The following is a 20,802-nucleotide window of genomic DNA, read 5'->3' as shown; positions in this document are numbered from 1 at the left end:
TTACTGACAACAATTTATCCTGTGACGACACACGTTTGTGTGTAAACACGTACACAATATTCGATGACTAAAAATATGAACAGAAACAGGTGCTACCTAATTTTGGGTGTATATTTAATTATAGACGATATAAATAATGTTTAATTATAATGTCTGTAACATCCAAGCAAGTGATATTTAACGGATCGGAAAAAGGTAAGCTAGGGAAGTAGCTAGGGCCATAGGGTGGTTCAATTTGAGAAAATTCGAACTGCTTGGTTTTGCCCCCTGTTTGCAAGTTATTTAAAAATTGTCAATTTTTTTTATCGACATACAGGAAAAATATGCAGAATGCCACATGATTATGTTGATATGTAAGAAAAATTTACGAAGATAAGAATTCCCACACAAGTAAAAAATCATCTACAGTATCCCCCACATATGACTTCCAACATGCAAGATACATTTACATATTTATGTCGACATGCGACACATTTATGTCAACATGCATTCTATCAATGTTAACATAAATAAGTTGCATATATAACATAAATGTGTCGCATGGTGGCATATATCTGCCCTATATGCAGGATAACTTATGTCAACATGCAAGAAAATTATGTCAGCATGCAAGATAATTAATGTCTTCGTGCAAGATAATTATGTTTTCGTGCAAGGTTATTATGTTGATGTGCTATAGTTACAATTCTTTATAGAGAATCTGATTTTTATATCGGTAAAATGACCCACTAATGCTGGACTGTGACATTATAGATGCATGATGCAACTTATCAGTAATAATGACAACATGTGACTTATATATGTTGACATGAGAGAAAATTAAGTAGAAATGCAACATTTTTATTTCGGAACATAAAACTTATTGGTATGTCAACATGCTAGTTCATTATGTTAACATGAAATATATTTATGTCAACATGTGAGTTATAATTACCGGTATGTTGGCAATATATGCAACTCATTTATATCAACATGCAACTTGTTTATGTTGACATACGAGTGAAATATTTTGACATGAAAAAAATAGATATTAACATGCAAGTTATCTGGCATGTTGTTATAAGTAACTTGCATCTGAACATAATCATCTTGCATGTTGACATAAATATATTGCATGTTGACATAATTAACTTGCATGTTGACAAATATTTTGCATGTTGTCTTAAATATGTTGCATCTTACATCTATGATGTCAGAATGACAGATATGGGTGTTTTTGCCCATATAAAAAATCCAATTCTCTGATAAGAATTGTAACTTGCATGTCAACATAATTAACTTTCATTTAGACATAATTATCTTGCCTGTTGATATAATTTTCTTGTTTAATAACATAGTTTACCTTGCATGTAAGAAAGAAATAAGCCACCATACAAATGCATCTTATATATGTTGACATGCAAGGTAAGTTCCATGTCAACATAATGAATAAGGATGTTAAATTGTTAACATGAATATGTTGCATGTCAACATATTTATCTTTTATGTTAACATAAATAAGTTGTATATTTACCTAATTAAGTTGCATGTTCACATATGTATATCACATGTCAATATATTTATTTCACATCTTGACTTCAGTAAGTTACATCTCATAAAAAGCTGCATGTCAACAAGTGTATATCTCATGTCGCCATGAATTAGCATGCATACATAAAAAAAGTTGCACATCAACTTAAATATGTTGGATGTCAACATATCTATCTCACATGTCAACATGAATACATTGCATGTTAACATGAATGTTGCATGTTAACATAAATGAATATATGTGTCACATGTCGACATAAATAAGTTGCAACTCAAATATTGGAAGTTATGTGTTGGCGATACTTGATATTTCATTACTTTTTTTTTATGAATTACTGTCTATCATATTCCATTTTTCTTGTATATCAGCATAATTTTGTTGCATGTTGACATTATTATCCTGCATGCTGGCATAATTATTTGGTAAAATTAAGTTAAATCCTTCGAACCATAAAAGGGCATAGGACCGATGCTTATATCACTGGTTTTCAGGGTGCTAAGCAGATGATCGAGAGTTCATGACTTCCCCTCATGACACCAATCCATCGAAGGTTAAGTCCCAGTGTGAGCCGGTACCCAGTTTCAGCAGGGTGGTCTGAAACAATGTAGATCAGCACCTTGTCTTTTAAAACAATGTCAAAGCGATATGTATTGCCTCAAATGTTTATTTCGAAGAACTCAATTTGGCTGTTCCAAGGACCTCCCTAGCATTTTCACTTCATGTTCTCAATGACATAAATGAAGAATAGGATTAATAATCATATTAACTTACCCTTAAAATTTAATGTTCTGTTAAATAGATTTAAAGATATTTTATGAATATAATTAATTATATGTAATTAATGTCTAACAAAATAATAAGTTTTCTGCAAATCAGTCTGATCAGTAGCCTTAAACAATATCTGATTTAAGAACAGGCTTCATTGTTTAAAAAAAAACTAAATATTTTATTTAAAGCCTCTGAAATGTTCTAAAATTCATAACAATTTTCCTGTCCTTAGCCAGTTATAGCTAAAGATACCTAGCAGATTGAGTCTTTGACTTCCTTTGGATTTGTATCAAGTTACGGTAATCATTTATTTTATACATTGAGATGAGACAATTCATAACTGCTTTTTTAAAGCTAGACCTCTATTCTAAGTGCACACAAAGTTTTGAACAAAGCAACCTTTTGGCTACGCATTGCTTTCATTCTCCTGTTCTTAAAATTTATATCCCGATGGGCAAGTAGCAGTCTTTCAAATTGCAAAATTGAGCAACCATTATTCAATTATAATCAACAATGAGGTTTGTACATTAAAACCTGAATAATTTCTCAATGAAGACACAACTTATTTTTAACATTGGGTAAAGGCAAAAAACCCTTTTTATGTTAAAAAGGCATTTAAGATGAAACTGTACCACAGGGGCCCTCTATGACATATGTATTATTTATATATATGTCATAGAGAGCAGAGCGGATAAGATGCCCCAGTGACTGTTCATACATTTTCAACATTGAAACAAACTTCTTTATTAGATTTTTTTATTGAGGTTTTACTTACTGGGTACATTTCATCAAAATTTGATTTATCGTGGATAAATGATGAAAAAAAATACTTTGGGACTGAGGATGTGAGAACCTTAACATTGATAGTTTTTTGTCACAAAGGTGTCAGTGTTACAAAACCATGCAGTGACCTTTCGCTCCGGTCATCAGTGATGTGATTTTTGTACGTCCTTATTGCAATTCTAGATCTGTTCAAACCCTACATTTATCTGATGGAAAACAGTCCCAAGTTTGACCTATGATAGTAAATTTTGATAGTTACTAGAATATATTTGATGCCTTTGATCCATTTGCATGTCTTTTACAAGTAAGATTTTCATTTATTCCGGTTCTTGTTCTATAAATGACTTTTTCCTGCGTAATTTTCTCAGATATGTCACAAAAGGTAAAAGTCAGGTCTACGCTTTAGTTTTTGATGTGCGTCACTGTGTTACAGGCAAAGCCCTGTAAATATCTGGTTTCATTTACGCATTTTGTGTTGGATTAAACCTCTAAGACATGTAAAGGAATTCATAAGGAAAAAATTTGCTTTATAAGTATCAAAATTTGGAATAGGGGTAGGTACTTGCATAATCATGAAGGTATTTACACTCATTTTAGGTTAATTTACAACTGTTAATTAATGTGTCAAAGCTTAAGATGAAACATAAATTTATCAGCCATCTGCCTGACTTGGGGATAAAAGGGACATTAAGCCTTCAGATCAGCACATAACATGACACTACTCTTTTATAATTAGTGTATTTTGGGGCTGAAGGCTAAATGAAGAGGTGTTTGTTTGTGACTGGAAGCAGGACCTTCTTCATGATATCTCTACATGCTTGTTTTTTTGACTGATTGAGATCCCTTTATTTCCTGTTGTAATAGCTACCATAAAAAAGGACAAGCATTTTGTTGTCATTTAGGATAAGGAACTCTAGGAGTAGCAGGTTTGGATATACCTATAGACGGATTGTATGAATAGGTACTTACCATTTTCGTCAGTAGCAAGAATCTTGGGAAATACAATATTCTTTAACATTAACTGACTTTTGTATACTGTATTTGGAGGTACATGCATCTAGAGTCTGATATTTAACTTTCAAATTGGTTTTGATGAAGTTTACTAGCTTTTATGAGATACAAATAGCTTTATATATGATTTTATCATAGATTTTGCTAAATTAAAAAATATTAAAAGAGATGATAATCTCATTGTTTACTGATTGGGTAGGCCTACAATTCTTACGGGCGGACTATTGAAATTATTGTATGAGAAATATATCAGATTTTCTACTTGTTTATTTCATCTTTTGGGGGAGAATTGTTTGAGTTCTTTGTGAAGTAGTTTAATTTGCTGTTTTGATGGAAAATGTTTGATAAAAATGTACTGTACAATTGTTATGTAATACTTTTTTCAAAGCATGTGTCTTATATAGAAACCAAGTCACCTATAAGATAACATTACCACAGAGCATTGCTCTTTATCAACAATGTCGATAGGTCTAAAAGGATTTCTCTTTAACTACTAGGTTTCTGAATTCCACATGACTGCCATGACCGAGCTAAAAGAGATGAACCATGGGCAGGACCCTGGGAACATTGGGGTCTACCCCTCACCCCCAGAGGTGGAGGAAAAGGAGGAGAAAAATCTCGAGGTGTCCATTGAGGAAGAGGAGCCCAGCAGTCCTAAGTGTGCTGCGGTGAGAGTGTGCTTTCACAGTTGTAGCAAGCCTGTGAGCACAAAGTACCACCCTCTTTCAGAGAGCCCGGGGAAACTGGAGCGCCTGCGCTATGCATTCATGTGCCCACCACACGGAAATCTTGCCATGTATATTCAATTCTTTGTGCTATGTGCTGTGACTTGGGTGGTGCTCATTGCCCTGACTAAAGACCAGGCCCTCCCTGGGGGCAATATCTTTTCTCTAGTCATTCTTTTTACTGCAGCAGTAGCGGGGGGATATATATTCTCTTTGTGTCGGTTACCCCCATTATTGGGTAAGTTGTACCAACTTGAGTGATACATTCATGAGTACATGTACTTGCATTGTCTGACAATTACAGAGTAAAATGATATACTCCAGTATTTCTCTTATTTCAGGTATGCTTCTTGTTGGGGGGATGCTGAGTAATATTCCAGTCATCAAGACAGTAGGCCAGGGACTAGATCTACAGTGGTCTGGAGCTCTCAGGTACAACAACAATCTTACCAAGCTAATAGGTTTCTTACCGACTGTCTATGAAGATATGTCAGGTTGACCAATCTCATAGACAGTGAAGCAAAGTCATTATTAGTGATTTTCTCATAAGAAATATTTACAATTGCAAATATGTTTCTTTATGTGAATGTCTAGAAAAGAAAAAAACAGTCATTTCTGTGTGAATTTTTTGATAATTATCACAATGATTACCATAGGCACTGATCATTTGACAGTTGCATTATTAAAAACATAAAAACAGGCTTATTTTAACTCTGATCCGTTTGCATTTATCAACGTAAATGTAAGTACTAAACAGCAATGTTCAAAAGTTCACCTGGATAGTAACTTGGTTAGTACGTGATCAGATCTTCTGAGAAGCCCTTTTGGCTTCACAGGATTTGATATTCCTAACATTGCCGAATATGAAATTTCTTTTGTCAAACAAAATATTCATGTCATATTTAAACCATTTTGGTCGTCGGGAAATTGTTACCCAGAGAAAACCATTGTTGATCAATCTTAAGCAGAGGTTATCAATGAGTTTTTCAGTGGGTAATTATACTGGTACCTCACTCAAATGCAATATTAGTATTATAATTTTGAGTGTTATATCAACCACAAACCACGTTCTAAGTACTGTATCGGTATCTATGTTTGAACAATGAAAGTTTATTAAAATTGTATAGGCTCTGCCAGTTTCCTTGTTTTAAACACTTTTCTGTCAGCAAACAAGAACTATAGTGAATTGTAAGCATTCATTTTGCCAGCTCAATATTTTTTTTCATAATATTGAGACTCTTGTGTATGATTGTTTTGTGATCATTTATACCTCATTCTCTTGCTTCAGTAAATGATAATGCATCAGGTCTAATATTGCTCTCATAAATAATGCCACACATGTTATTTGAAATGCTCTTTCAGTTCCTGTGTATCAAATGATCAATTTCATGAAAAAGCAATTATGCTAAGAGAAGAAACAGGTCTAGTTTTGACTTCAATGACTTGTATCACACTTATGTATATAAGAGTTTCAGAGACTGAGGTATGATTTGAATATAAGCTCTTTAATTATTTAATCATTTTGTTTCATTGTTTTAAGGAAAATTGCCCTGACGGTGATTCTGATCCGAGCGGGGCTGGGGCTTGACCCCGTGGCGCTGCGTAAGCTGTCCTTCTCCGTGCTGAGACTGGCCTTCGCCCCCTGTCTGGTGGAGTGTCTGACTGTGGGGGTGGCCTCTCACTTCCTGATGGGGCTGCCCTGGGTGTGGGCCTTTTTGTTGGGGTGAGTAGATTCCATAATGTTACCAATGTTAACAGGTTTGCATGGGTCTAACAACTATTTAGAGTGACTAGTTCATGCAGTCATGGAGTGAAATAATTTGTTCTTACTCGTTTGTGCTATGAAATTGTGTTTGTTATGGACAGTATAAAGAATAAAGATTGGTCATGAGTTATAAAACAACCATAAAAAAGTGATTTCAAACTAAATTGAAATTTTAGCCTATAAGTGATGTATGTAGCATTCCACTAACTACCTGAATCAAGGTGTCTCACTTTTTGCAAAGTTATTTTTTTTCAAGAGTCCGTCTGCTAAGCAGAATATACTAAACATTCAAATTCAAAACAAATTCATCAGAAAACCGGTTTCGTTTATTAATTTCATGACTACATATCATACATTTATTTGCACAATGTACAGGTCTGTTACTCCATTTTCAATAAACCTTTGTAGCTTGAAAAAAAACCCAAAGATTTGCAGACACAGACTTTTAAAATGTTCAGTGATTTGATTTCAGTTCATAGCTTTGGTACATTGTATAGACATAAACTCTCTGAAAACTTTTCATTATATATGGATATATATATAACAGACATATTCAGATGGTCGTGGGGAGTCATATCAATAAATTCAATAACTTTTTGTCATTTTGTGAAGCAAATCATATTTTGAGCTGATGGCAGAATAACACAGGCAATTAATGCTTCCACAAATAGACCTCTGTTGACAGAAGAGTTCACACAGGGATTTAAATATATAGCCTCACTGGTCCAAAGAAGGCCAGTTATAGGAGACATCTCTTATTCAACTTTTCTGAACAGGTTATGAGAGTTCGATATTAACTCATTTTAAAAATATAAATATTTGAAGAAGGTTGAGCATGCATGTATTAATAAGAAACTGGCACAACTTACCAAATAATTTGAGTGATTTTTTTTAGCTCCTCTGAACAGAAATTTGTAAATAAAAGGCCATTGTTCTCCAAAGGACTATATATGATATTAGTCAAATTTGGCCCCCATGATTCGCCATTTTTAATGTGTTTCAGGTAGAGTAAACTGTTGTGTCATTTTTAGAAGAGTTGACATAAAAATATTTTTGGCCAACCTATTTATGTGATTTATTTGCACTGACTGGAATGGAAGTATATGATTTCAGAAGTGACACTATTTTTACAATTCAATTACAATCAGTCATTGTTTGACATTTTTCTAAACTGGAAATAAAGAGCGATGCTTTGAACAAGAACAAACTTAATTTTTCTATATATAATACAGATTAAGTACTGGATAGATATATCTTTGGTGAAAATATTTTGTTTGTTTAAGCAATTGCTCAATGTTTTCTTAAAGAAAAACTGGCTAAAAACAAATGGATTAATGCTAAAAATGTGTTAAATGGTGGGAAAAGGTCAACTTTATGATGTCATATTGTGGGCCACTTTAATTAAAATGAAAGTTATGAAAAAAAAACTTCAAATGTATATCTGTTCAATGAAAACAAAGAATTACAGTTAAATGACAATGTTCATTTAAGGGGGCCATTTTAGGCTCAAACCTTATATAGTCCTTTGTTAAAAATAAGATGGATGTTTAAAATCTCTTTCTTCTCAATAACCACCACAACATTATCATTTGCAACAAAGCTGTTTATGAAGTTTACCCGTAGATTCTAATTTGTTCAAACCACGATCCCAACCCCCAGATAAGGTTTAGACCTTAATATGAGAGGTGGTATTATAATCTACAAGACTACAACTCTGTAATCTGTGATATGTGTACAATGTATTACTCTGCATGCTTCTTGATATACATATTTACTTTTTTGCAACCGAATTAGTTATCCAAGTAGGGAATATATTGCATAAAATGAAGACTATATACAGTAAAAGTTGATCAATTCAAAATGAATTTTTTAAAAAATTCATTGGTTTTATATGTATATGTATATGTATGTAAATATATGTCAAACACACTGTGAGTATCCTTATATATGCATGCAGACTAAGAAATAGATAGATTTTTTATTTTAAAGTCACAGTCAGTAAGAAAAACAGGTGACTACAAATAAATTTAAGACAGATCAGAAGCATTTGCAATTTAATATCAGATCCTTTCATCTTTTCCTCACAAGTGTTTAAATTTTCTCTTTGTTTTAGCTAGGTGTTAACTTATTGGTAAAACTATTAGAGGAGAGAAGCTCCAGGGATCATTTTTATTTAGTTTGTACAGACAGTTAGCAATAAATCCATTATTCCATGTAGGGGGTAGTATGACCTCCAACACTGGAAATTTAAACACACCCCACACTGAAAAATACCCTGTGCTATTTGTGTTGTAATATTTTTTTGCAAATGTCAAGGGGGATCATTTAATATTGTAATTTTTACTTTAAGTAGATTTGGACAAGATTATGTTTTTACTCTCCCCATCGATTATAAAAGAGGTACCCACGTCCTTTCTTTATTTTGCAGGATAAGAAATAAATTTTTGTTTACATCCATTAAAGTGCACCTGAACTGGGGCATTGAAGCAGTATTGACTTTGTACTTAAGCAATATATTGTATGTTTGTTTTACATTGTAGGTACGCATTTTGCGTTCTAGACCGACTTTAATTTGAATCGAAGATACAGCCACGATAATAAACTTCTGTCATGTTTTGGAGTTCATAGTAAATTTCAACAGCAGGGGATCTTAAAAAAAATATTTTTTTAGATGGGTTGGGGGGGGGGGGGTGGCTGTAGTGGCTGGGCTGGGTGTTTGGGGTTTACATGTATATTAACTGGATACTTTTGCTATGATCTGCCTCCTTTATTTCATTGAGTAATTATCAAGAACAAGTGACAGCTAGGACTCCTTGATGTTCTATGCACATATATCTGCTTTTAACTTTTATTTAAGAAACACACCAACGTCATTGGATTATCAATGTCCACTGAACCAATGTCTGTGTCATATAAAGGACACTGGTATTGGATAAAAGGTGAACATTTATAACTATTTACACTCAATATTGTGGGATATGATAATGAAATTTGGGCAGCCAAATTGAAGAGTATTCCAAACACTTACCAAGATAGTGAAAAGGTTGCATTAGATAATTGACTCTTAAACTGAAATATTGTATCGCTTTCAAAGTTTCAAGGTAAGGATAAACGATCTGATATAACAAACTTCTCGTGATAAATCTGTCTATCGAGACACTAAACTAACCCCAATATTACTTCTTTTCCGTTCAGAAGCTGTTTCAGTAGCACAACAAGTCTTTCAAATTATATCAAACTTGGTTGATGAATGTTATTTGTTTAGAGATTATATGGAATAGGGTCCTGCCCTCAATGTTAGGAAGTGTGGCATGCTGGGTACTGGAGTAAGCTCAAATGATTACCACCCCCACCCCCTCCACCCTGTGTGGTACACGTCCTCTGTTTGCTGACCATTTATTAATGTTAAATATAAACAGTTTAAGGGGTGAACCAACAAATAAATCACCACAGCCCTGATTTGATGAAACATTTAATAGTTACCCAAAACAGTGTCCATTTCTGTCCTAACCTTTGACCTTTACAGTATATTATCATAGAACAGAATGTAAAGTCTAACTTTTAAAAACTGTAATTGTTTAAATTTTTACCGAAAAGTTAACGAAAGTGCCCCAGATAGCAATTAAATCCCAAGAACATGTCTTGCTTTAGGTAGAAACTGCTGACCATCAATGTACTTTGTTTCTTGGGGTTACTAACATAAGGTAGAAAGTACAGACCATCAAGTGTACTGTATTTCTTGGGTTCCAGCCATATACCTGTACAAATCATTCAAATTATTTGGTTACAATTCAGAATTCTAGCCTTTGAAATTGTTAAACTTGCAGGTTAAGAGTTTACAAATTTATTGAACATCTTAAGTGGCATAAGGAAAGTGATGGCTAGGGGTGTTGTGCCAACAGCTCAGTGACCTATGATATCATATCTTTTGGCCTGTTGCTGCTGAACACAAAACTAAGTCTGTCATATTTATGATGAGTTTTCCAATAATGTTTACTTTAGATTTCACAGAGGGGGTAGAAAATTGCCCTATTTTGGTTAAAGCCAACAAGAATTATATGATTTATTCTCAATGTTTGAAGAAGGTATCTGCTGCATAAAATATGAAATGAAGATCTTCAAAACTGATGGCCGTAGTTGACATTATGACAAGCTGTTTGCCTATATCAAGTGGAATATCGTACAATTGTAGGACATGTTAGCTCTCCTGTGGTGTTATATAACACTTGAGCTGTGATTTATAGAAATCTATGGAGGGAAAAGGTTCTCGGATGAAATCTTTAATATGGAAGAATTGATTGCAATAAATTCAGGCCTGTCCTCATAGCAATAAGGCAAATTTTGCATTAATTACAGGTTCACTCTTACTTTAAACATGCATATGGTTTCATTGTAAACGTTTCAAAGTGGATGATATTTGATTAAAACCATATTCAATTGACATATAGTATGTATAAATATCTAGTTGCCAATTTTTATAAATATTGTACATTTTTTGCATGCCATGCTTGCAAGCAGTATAGTAGGAAAAAATAAATCTCTTTAGAAATGAAAAAAAATAATCTCTTTTGCGTTACGGAAAAGTTGAACATCAGCTGTGTTCATGTAGCAGCCACTCCTGTTTTCATTTCCTAATTGTACCTTGTTTTGATTTTAATTTTAGGTTTGTTTTAGCTGCAGTATCACCTGCCGTGGTAGTACCTAGTCTCCTCAGTCTCTCAGACAGGGGCTACGGTCTAGACAAAGGAATCCCCACTCTAGTCATTGCAGCAGCCAGTGTGGATGATGTCTTGGCCATCACTGGATTTGGGGTGGTCCTTGGAATAGCCTTCACTCAAGGTTAGTAAGAATAGCTGTAACATGTGTAAATTGGTTTGGTTTTTTATGATAGTAAGTAATGTAAAAAGTAGCTGTAATTTTGAATGCCTAGTTCAACCAGATGGTTTGTCTACCCAATGCAGCTGTGTGTGGTTGAACAAGACCATGCAAATATGAAAATGTTATTTAAAAAAATAATGAAATAGGAAAACGATTTGGTAAAATAAATAGTATTATGTTTCTTTGCATTTTAATCATTAACAAAAACAATAGGCTGATTTACACAACTTTGTCCATATGCTTATGAGTGGATTTTTATGTTTTGCAAAACTCTATTTCTTTTCATATAAAATATTTTTTGTTCAGAAAATCAAATGGTTTGCGGCCATGCTTTTGACGCTTGCATCAATATTTTATTTGTCCTTTTTTTTCATCCAAACACAGATATATATCCATGCACACACAAAATATGATAATCAAAGTACATTTATTAAAAACATGGAAGTTTGAATTATCTGTGTCAGGACTTTTGGATTGTTTTATATGCATTTTGCTTTCAAGCATTGATAAGATAAAAAATAAGAAAATACTTATTTGAGAAAAAATTCAACTCAAGATAAAGCAGTTAAATTTCTTAATGTGCAACTTTTACATGGCGCATAGTTTGCTGTACAGAACAACAATTCTTGACTTTTTTTGCTTCCAACTTGAATTACCGGTAATTCACTAAAGATAAGTAAGGGAAGCAAATTTCAAACATCCTTAAAGCTTACTTATTTATGGAATTCAAAGGAATGAAAAGAGCAATGAAGGCATTTTCTAAAAAAGACAAAAGAAAATGAAAAAATAGAGAAAGTTCATTCAACTGGTAATTAAAAGTGATAAATGTTGACAATAAAATACTTCAAAGATAACAACGTTCAAAAGCACTAACAAATAAATTGAGTTTTGACTTTTTGTATACATAGTTTTAAAATACCAGGGAGGCAGAGATAATGTAGAAAGCTTGTTTTTGTGGATAATTAAGTCTCCAAGTTGGTCCCACATTCTCGATAGAACAGTCGGAGGCCATGATGCTGCTAGGAATATTGCTGTGTCACTCTTGTCGTGTCTTAAAAATCAGGAAAATACATTAAACTAAATTCCAAGTGTGTCTGTCCAAGGCTGGGGTGTAAATCTATCCAGCTCTCAGAATTAAAGTTTGAATTAATTAATTAATTAGAATTAGTCATGTCTTCAATGATAAAGCAAAAAATGGCTATATCAATTGAAAAAAAAAATTGTCAGGCTATGGTTTAAAGTTTTCTGTTATATGTTCATGGACAGTTGTCAGGAACTGAACAGTGGAAATTGGAGTTGGGAATACAGTTGCGATGTTTGTCATGTTGCAGCTAAAGCATGTATCCCACCTAAACCTTAAATTTTTTTTTTTTTAAATATGAAATGGGCCATGTTACTGGAGTGCAAAACATAGCTTTTTTTTTTTTTTTTTAAATATCTTGTAATTAAAGAATCATAAAAGCTTTGGGGGAAAATGAAGTGAAATCTATTCTACCCCCTACTGCTTTCCTTCAGATAACACTGGCCCCAGAATGCTAAGCAAATAATAAAAATTCAATTGCAGTCCTATTGCTTCAATTCGGGTAGCCAAGGACAGAAAAAAGGAAAAATGAGAACAGCAAATAGAGATATCGCTGGGACAGGCTGGATATTAATGGTCCAATAATGCCTTGTTCATCTACCAGACCAGATTGTACAGCCTCCCCCAACTGTAGAATCAATAGAGCAGAATTTTAAGGTTTCAGGTGCGTGCTGGGGGAGACAACGACCCCCCACTGTGTCCGTCTCTCTGAGGGGGATGTATTCATTATCATCAATTATACCCAAGACATCAACATTAAAAGACCAGGATAAAAAAAAAAAAAAAGAAATAATGAATCATCGTCAGGCATTGGGGAAAATTGGATGTGCAATGCAAGGGTTATTGGTTTGACCATGGAGTCAAAGGAATGCTATACTTATACACGTTTACTGAGTCAGATCAAGGCTTATTTATTGTCAGTATGATGGAATGACACATGGCATGATGCTTGGAGAGCCTAAATCGTAACAAAACTTTAAAGAAAAACTACAGTGCCATATTTTTAATTTAAATAGTACATGTACTTTGGAAACATGGAATCAGGAGTTTATGGGTTGCTTGTTCATAATATTAAAAACGACTTATGTACATTTTTAATTACAGTTGTAAATATTTCTGTTATCCGTTATCCAATCACCGAGTTAGTGAACCAAAAATCTCTTCACTAGGGATGTTCATGCAGTGCAATAGCTCTACAGGACCATTAGGCAGCAAGCAATTCAGCTTTTGATGTAATTTTAATAAATTATGTACATGTTATTTTGATAGCTGATATTCTAAACCAAATGATAGAGGAAATTTTGAATTGTTACAGTTATAACTTGGCAAGACTTTGATAAATTTTGCAAGAAGTTTCATTGGGCTTTCTCATTAATATTCTATGATTAGTTATATGAATTATTTAATATGCATGACATAAAATGTAAAGTAAAAGGGAAAAGATAAAGTAAAACATAGTCAAGACTCTTGGTTTATATGTATGACCTAATTAACTCGAAAGTTGATACATGAAATTAATTGGAACAAAATTGTAATTAATTCCAAAAAATTAATTACATGATAAATTTGGGGATGTATATTTGTACATGTATGCTAAAATAAGCCATTTGGGACATATATAAATATATATATATGTACATGTATGCTTAAATAAGCCTTTTGGGACATATATATTAATGTAAATGTATGCTTATAAATAAGCTATCTGAAAATAACCACCTGTAGATAACATCAGCAAACAGCTGAAATAAAAGAGCAACAAAAGAATATATTGTATGCTAAACCACACAGATAGAGAACTGCAACATTGGGGAAGGGGTGTCAGGTCATTTGGACGTTTGATCGCATTCACACGAGGAGGAATGAAGCCCACCTGGTAAGGTGGCTCTCTGTTTGACTGGTTCCCATTCATTCTTCTCTCTGCTGGGAATAGCACATGTTTACAAGTGCTATATTTATATACATACCGATCTGATCCAAGTGATAAATAGGAGATTTAACCCTTTGACAAGAGGAATAAGCTGTTTTAAAAAAAAAAGAATTCAATATATGCAGGACTTGTAAATAGCCTCTGCAATACAAAGCCATTTATGCATTAAGCTGTGTTCTGTTCTCTAGAGTCTCAACTATTACCTGCCCTACTAAAGAAGACTTGTTTGCTGGCGTGAGACTCTGAATTTAAATGTCAATATGATTATATCGATGCTTTGAAGTGGTGGAATAAACAACCTACAGGAGGTCTGATTGGGTGTCGTAATCCCATCTCCTGGAGGTCCCAGATTATCACTGTCTAAACGGCAGTCACACAATGGACCAGATCAGTTCAACATAAGTCCTTCCATTTTATGGCACAGAGAGGACCGCGCCATCTGATATTATTTTCACTAATTGCTCAACAAATGTTCATGAATGCTTTGACAATTACAGAATAAGAGAAGATTGGAATTGATTATTGAACTTCGTTGATCGGTTTTATCAAGCTTTGTTATGAATTTGCACAACATTTTTCATTTAGTATCTCAAATATGTTAATTCATTTTGGGCATTGAGATCATTTTTTAAAATTTATTTTGGGACAAGGCATCATTATTCTTGTACCATATACCCGGTACATGTATATGTTCACGTACTGCACTAGACAAAGATTATAAATGTGGATACTTCTATCATGTTTATAAGTTTCCTGTCATTGGCTTGTATACAGAACGAGGACCCAAACCACAGGGACCAAGCCCGTTTTAACATTAATTTCAATGTAACCATGTTAAAACGGGCTTGGTCCCTGTGACCCAAACAGTCAAATATCTTATGAGTAGAAGAAGTCACATTTGTTCAAGTCAATTGAGATGCTGCTCTTTAAGGCCTGAAAAGAGAGAGACATAGGACTTAAAGTGTATGGACTAAGGTGTTACATTTTTAATGCACTTGTTAACCAGAGACAATTGAATTAAGGCCAGATTAGTTCTGAAGATCTGAATTACGCCACTAATTTGGCATGGTTAACCACTTCATTTATTGTTTCCATCTGCACTTACAATGATGCAAGTCTGCAGTATTGTGAGTCAAACTTAAATCAATGAGAAAAAAAGAAACTTACTACCTACTGTTCCCTTGCTCCCCACCAACCCCATCCCTCACCCACCCAAAAAAATATTCTCAGCAATAAGCATATATACGTACCGGTATATTAATATATTACATGTAATATTATTCAACTTTCCATTTTATCATATATCTTTTTGAAAGAAACCCCAGTAACATATATCTTTCATGAAATTTAGATCAAAGAAAATTTCAATATTGTTAATGAATAATAGGACAGCCTTTGTAAAGGACCCCCTTGGGACCCATGCAATCACCTTAACTATTGGACCCATGTATATGGTCCTTGGTACAATTCATTGTAGTTGGAGCCTATAGAGTTTTAAAGTTAATAAATCAATAAACTGCTGACTTTGCACAACAAACAGAGCATTCTTTTACATGCCATGAAGGACACTTTTAAAATTATAAGCATATGAAATAAGGAATGTTGAAAAAGCAATTATTTTGTTTCATCGCTCATTGATTGACAAGTTCTGTGGTTTAAAGGTTTTAGCTAAAGCTATTTTAATTGATTTCATATAAGAGCATGAAGACACACTCTGGGGTTTGTTTCTTATTTAAGTGCTATTCAGTGACAACTTAGAGGAGGTGAAGAAGGGATTATCTCCCTTGCCACAGTGCATTCGACCAGTGTGATGTATGGGAACATGTGGGGCATGGACCTGTATTAATGTCCCACTCTGGTGCAGTCAGACTTAATCCCTCTTATGCCACATGCAGATTGGTGTGCAAACTTTAACATAATTTATGCGGTTGGGTGGGATTTGGGATAATCCCAATTTTGGGCCATTTGTAGCTTAGTGAATATAACCATAAGTTCAAGTCAAATGTTTTGGCTAAGGTGTCGGAAAAGTATAATCGTGATTTTAATGAAATTATAAACAATACAAATACCGACCCACTGGCAATCAATGCTATAGAGTTTCAAAACAACAAGTAATAACAGTTAATCCATTTCCTGAACTGTAACAGTAATGGTGAAGATTATAAAGCAGGTCAGGATCTGCCAGTAAACGGAAAACCCAATAAATAAACGGAGCAATGAGTAATGGTTAATCCGTTAAGTTGACTGGTACAGCATAGGACTTTGTAAGAGTCATCAGGAACCAATCTCAATGAGTAATAATTTACGATCCATAAATATCTCCCTAACATGTATTGTTTTCAGCTAAGGCCAGGATTTATTGAGCAATGTTTGTTCCATAAGCTATCTCAATACTCTGTATAGTTTACATTAGGGTCAAAATTTAGTCCCAATGAGTAATGTTTGTTCCATAAACTATCTCAATACTCTGTAAAGTTTACATTAGGGTCAAAATTAAGTCCCAATGAGTAATGTTTGTTCCATAAACTATCTCAATACTCTGTAAAGTTTACATTAGGGTCAAAATTTAGTCCCAATGAGTAATGTTTGTTCCATAAACTATCTCATAACACTGTATAGTTTACAATTAGGGTCAAAATTTAGTTCTAATGATCGATATATCGAGCAATGTTTGATCCATAAGCTATTTAAAACACTTTATAGTTTAGTTTAGGTCAAAAGTTTGTCACAAGAGTAATGTTTTTTTATCTATAAACTATCTAAAAACTTAATATTGTTTACAGTAAGGGTCTCTAAATCCCTTCTATCCGATTCATTTGCATGTTTGTGTATATCAACCTTCATGACAAATAAAAATGGATAGACTAGCATCAGTAATACATTGTTTTGTTTATCAATAATACGTGTACACTGTATATAAATTTCATAGATGTTTGCAAGGGAATTTAAGAAATGTTGGGACACTCTGCAGGATAGTGTGGCCAAAAAATGCGGGGCTATAGCAATGTTCCCAATATGAGATTAAATTACCAGGGGGTATATATATTACCGGTATATTAAAAATTTATTTTTTTTCTGAAAAGTCATTTTCTTCATATTTGATCCCTGTATATTTTAGGAGATGTGGCAATGACCATTGTGAAGGGTCCCCTGGAGGCGTTACTGGGTGTGGCCTTTGGGTGTGTGGTCGGAGTGTTCCTGTGGTACTTTCCTTCCAAAAACGGGGTGAGTCATTGAGAGACAGGGTGCTCTAATGATAAACTGTTGTAAGATCCATGACACAGTAGCTTGAAAATGAATAATAGTCGAAGACATTACCATGTAAAAATACTATAAACGTGGGTATATTTACAGGATGAAATATCAGGGATCTGCATTTAACAAGTATATGTAATTCATGTTGGGGTTATTTTTCGCAGAAAATGAAGAACTTATGAATTGTTTTATTTGTTGTGTATTTAAAGTACCAATACCTCTTTTCAAAACTTTTCACTTGATGATAAATTTTATGTAATAAAGTCATTGTAAAGATATTAATTTTCCCCATGCAAACATTTCCATATTTATTTACAGTATGTTATGGTATTCTTATGAATAGTTTAAATTGTACGGTAAATCAGTGTTGAAGATGAAAGTTTTCCTTTTGATTTGTCCAGCCCAGTAGGATGTTTTACCGTTCCTTGCTGTTGTTTTCTGCGGGAATGATGGCTACGTTTGGGAGTGATGTGGTCCATCTCCCCGGAGCGGGCCCCCTGGGATGTCTGACCTTGGCCTTTGTTGCAGCTTTCAGATGGAGGAAGGAAAGAAAAGATGGTCAACCAGTAAGAATTTCTGTTCCCCTTCTATCACACAAAATTTAGTGATTTAGATTTTCAATTATCTTCTAGCTATCAAACATACAGTTACAATGTACTTCATACTGGGGTTTTATTAATATCTGATACCATCAATATAGGAGTAATTTTAGAAAATTTCAAGAATTATAAATTAGTTTGTTGAAAAGGCTCCAGCACTACATTTTTGATGCTAATTTCTTGCATTTGAACATTTGAATTTACAGATTCTCTTATTAATGAAATGCACAAAAATTGGTGTGCTCAACAAATAAATGATTTTATGCTCTGTAAGGTATTTTTATGAATGGAAAGCATTTGTTCTCTGTATTTACTTCTGTTGTACATTCAGACACTGTTTATTGACTGTTTAAGGACACCATCGCTGAGGTAGTGGGCATTATGTGGATGTTGTTCCAGCCCTTGTTGTTTGGGCTTATCGGGGCAGCAGTTAACTTTGACAACATCAAAGATTTAAACAGCTTAGGTATGTACATGTTTTTTTCTGTGATTTATGTGTCAATATTGAGGTAGTAACCTTAAACATCAAATTTTGAAACATTTATAAATACTACATGTATACCGGGTATATAGTGCAGTGAAAAATAACCCTGATTTTCTGACTTTGTTTTAGGATTGGGTATAGCGGTGCTGGCCATTGGGCTATTTGTTAGAATCATTGTGTCTTTCTGTGTGGTATTTGGATCAGGGCTCACCATCAAAGAACAAATCTTTGTAGCTCTTGCCTGGTTTCCCAAGGCAACTGTTCAGGTAAGTATCATTCCTTTTTACAGTTCAGTTTGCAAGTATGAAAGATTCTTAAAAACTTTATGCAGTAAGAGTAGACAAAAATATATTTTAAAAGCTGTCGACCAAAAGTAGACATTACCCTCGGATACCAACATTCACAAAGTTACGTTTATATACAGCTCAAACCCAGGAGAAGAAAGTCTGTGGGAAGAGTTGTCTGACCCTGAATAATTGGTGTGTCGATCATCTTGTTAAAAAATTCTACACATGAAGAAAGAGGATCATTTTAATTTATCAGGGCAAAATGCTACATACAGAAATATGGAAATAACCTGTTTGCAAGTCATGATTTACAATTTTTTTTAAACGCTCTATTTTTTTTGCTACAAAGTACACAATTTGTGTAACTTTATACATTTTGTAGAATTTTTTTCGTGTGCGAGAAATTTTTGCGAGGTTACGCCTCTTCATCGCAAATATTTCTCATTACGACCCAGCCCTTACCTTATAGCTATAATTAGTGGCCGAGACCAAGTTTATCTCAAGTTTTTGTGAAATAAAGTCATCACAAGTAAAAGTTGTACATAAATTGTATATTGTTCCTTATATAGAACAAGATTTATTTTTTTGTTTTTGCAGGCTGCCATTGGTGGACTAGCCTTGGACGCTGCCATTAAACTAGGTAACGCTGAGATGATTGAATGGGGAACCAGTGTACTTACTACCGCAGTGCTTTCTATCATAATCACCGCTCCCATTGGGGCCCTAGCAATAGCCATTTCTGGCCCTCTACTTCTGAACAGAATTGACCCTAAAACAGGACAGTTGGTTTCTAAAGACAATGAGAATCCAGAAGAAGCATCAATGTTAAACAAGGAAAGCACTGAACCTACAGAGGAGACATAGTGAGGGTTTATGGGTCTGGACTTCATTCTCAGGGAGAATACTTGGCCATGAATGCGTGAAGTACACATATCACATAAAATCATGTATTAATTTTTACATGGAATCATTTCATACCGTATATGATTGTTCTCGTTTTAGAGTCATTCGTTGGTGGTGCGGGGGGTCCAATAGATAATTTTCGCGTGAGTTCAAGGTCTAAAGTGTTTTGTAATTCGACTGAATTTTTTACAAATAAATTTAAATTTTTTCCAAGGGGGGGGGGTCATGGCCCGCTGGACTTCTTTGTTTCCTTTTGTTCCAAAAGTTTCATTGCTTTTTCATATCATACACAAGACTGTTGAAAAGAATATGTGCAGAAAATAAATTAAGTCTTGAACAGAGTATTAAAAGTAGATTTGTTGACAAATCCACACTTGTCGCTGTTATATCAGGAGTTATTCCTCTTGTCATAACTACCGTATTCATTGTTGCGCAGCTATGTTGATCTTTTATGAATTTATATTTTAGAAATAAACAAATATATAGACATTTATCAAGGTTTTGTTTTTGGTTTGAATGCAACCACAGCCACATGAAATTGTCATTAAACATAGTACATGTACATTTATTATACTTTCATGTTAAATACTGAAATCTGATTGGTTTAGACGCAGTTGATAATCCGTTCTATTACCCTCAGCGTTAGCAACACACTTAGCAACGGGTAACACAACGAAGTGTTACATGCGCATAAATTATGCGCGTACGGTTCGCCGTGGAATTCACGTCATTTTTATATAAAAGCAGAAAAAAAAAATCTCTAAAATTAAGACATTTAGTATAATAAAATAAATAGTGCCTG

At 33.9% G+C, this 20,802-nt stretch overlaps 1 protein-coding gene across 4 annotated transcripts; it reads left to right on the top strand.

Annotated features, from left to right (window-relative positions):
* The first annotated feature begins 43 nt into the window (after positions 1–43).
* On the top strand, positions 44–20,493 carry LOC105347362 (sodium/hydrogen exchanger 9B2). Of its 4 annotated transcripts, XM_066065172.1 has the most exons (11): positions 44–195; positions 2,532–2,598; positions 4,591–5,056; positions 5,160–5,250; positions 6,359–6,541; positions 11,247–11,422; positions 17,591–17,697; positions 18,129–18,293; positions 18,681–18,792; positions 18,940–19,076; positions 19,695–20,493. In XM_066065172.1, exons 3-11 carry the CDS (start codon positions 4,606–4,608, stop codon positions 19,959–19,961), a joined length of 1,689 nt encoding a protein of 562 aa, XP_065921244.1. In that variant the 5' UTR covers positions 44–195; positions 2,532–2,598; positions 4,591–4,605; the 3' UTR covers positions 19,962–20,493. The 4 variants fall into 4 exon arrangements, with proteins under 4 accessions (XP_065921244.1, XP_011454711.3, XP_065921242.1 ...); XM_011456409.4 differs by lacking the exon at positions 2,532–2,598; XM_066065170.1 differs by lacking the exons at positions 44–195; positions 2,532–2,598 and adding an exon at positions 3,704–4,008.
* Positions 20,494–20,802: the final 309 nt, after the last annotated feature.

The sequence above is a fragment of the Magallana gigas genome, chromosome 7 (genome assembly GCF_963853765.1).
Source record: "Magallana gigas chromosome 7, xbMagGiga1.1, whole genome shotgun sequence".
NCBI classification, from domain to species: domain Eukaryota; kingdom Metazoa; phylum Mollusca; class Bivalvia; order Ostreida; family Ostreidae; genus Magallana; species Magallana gigas.
Note: the sequence above shows the minus strand (reverse complement) of the source record. Positions and strands in the feature narration are given on the sequence as shown.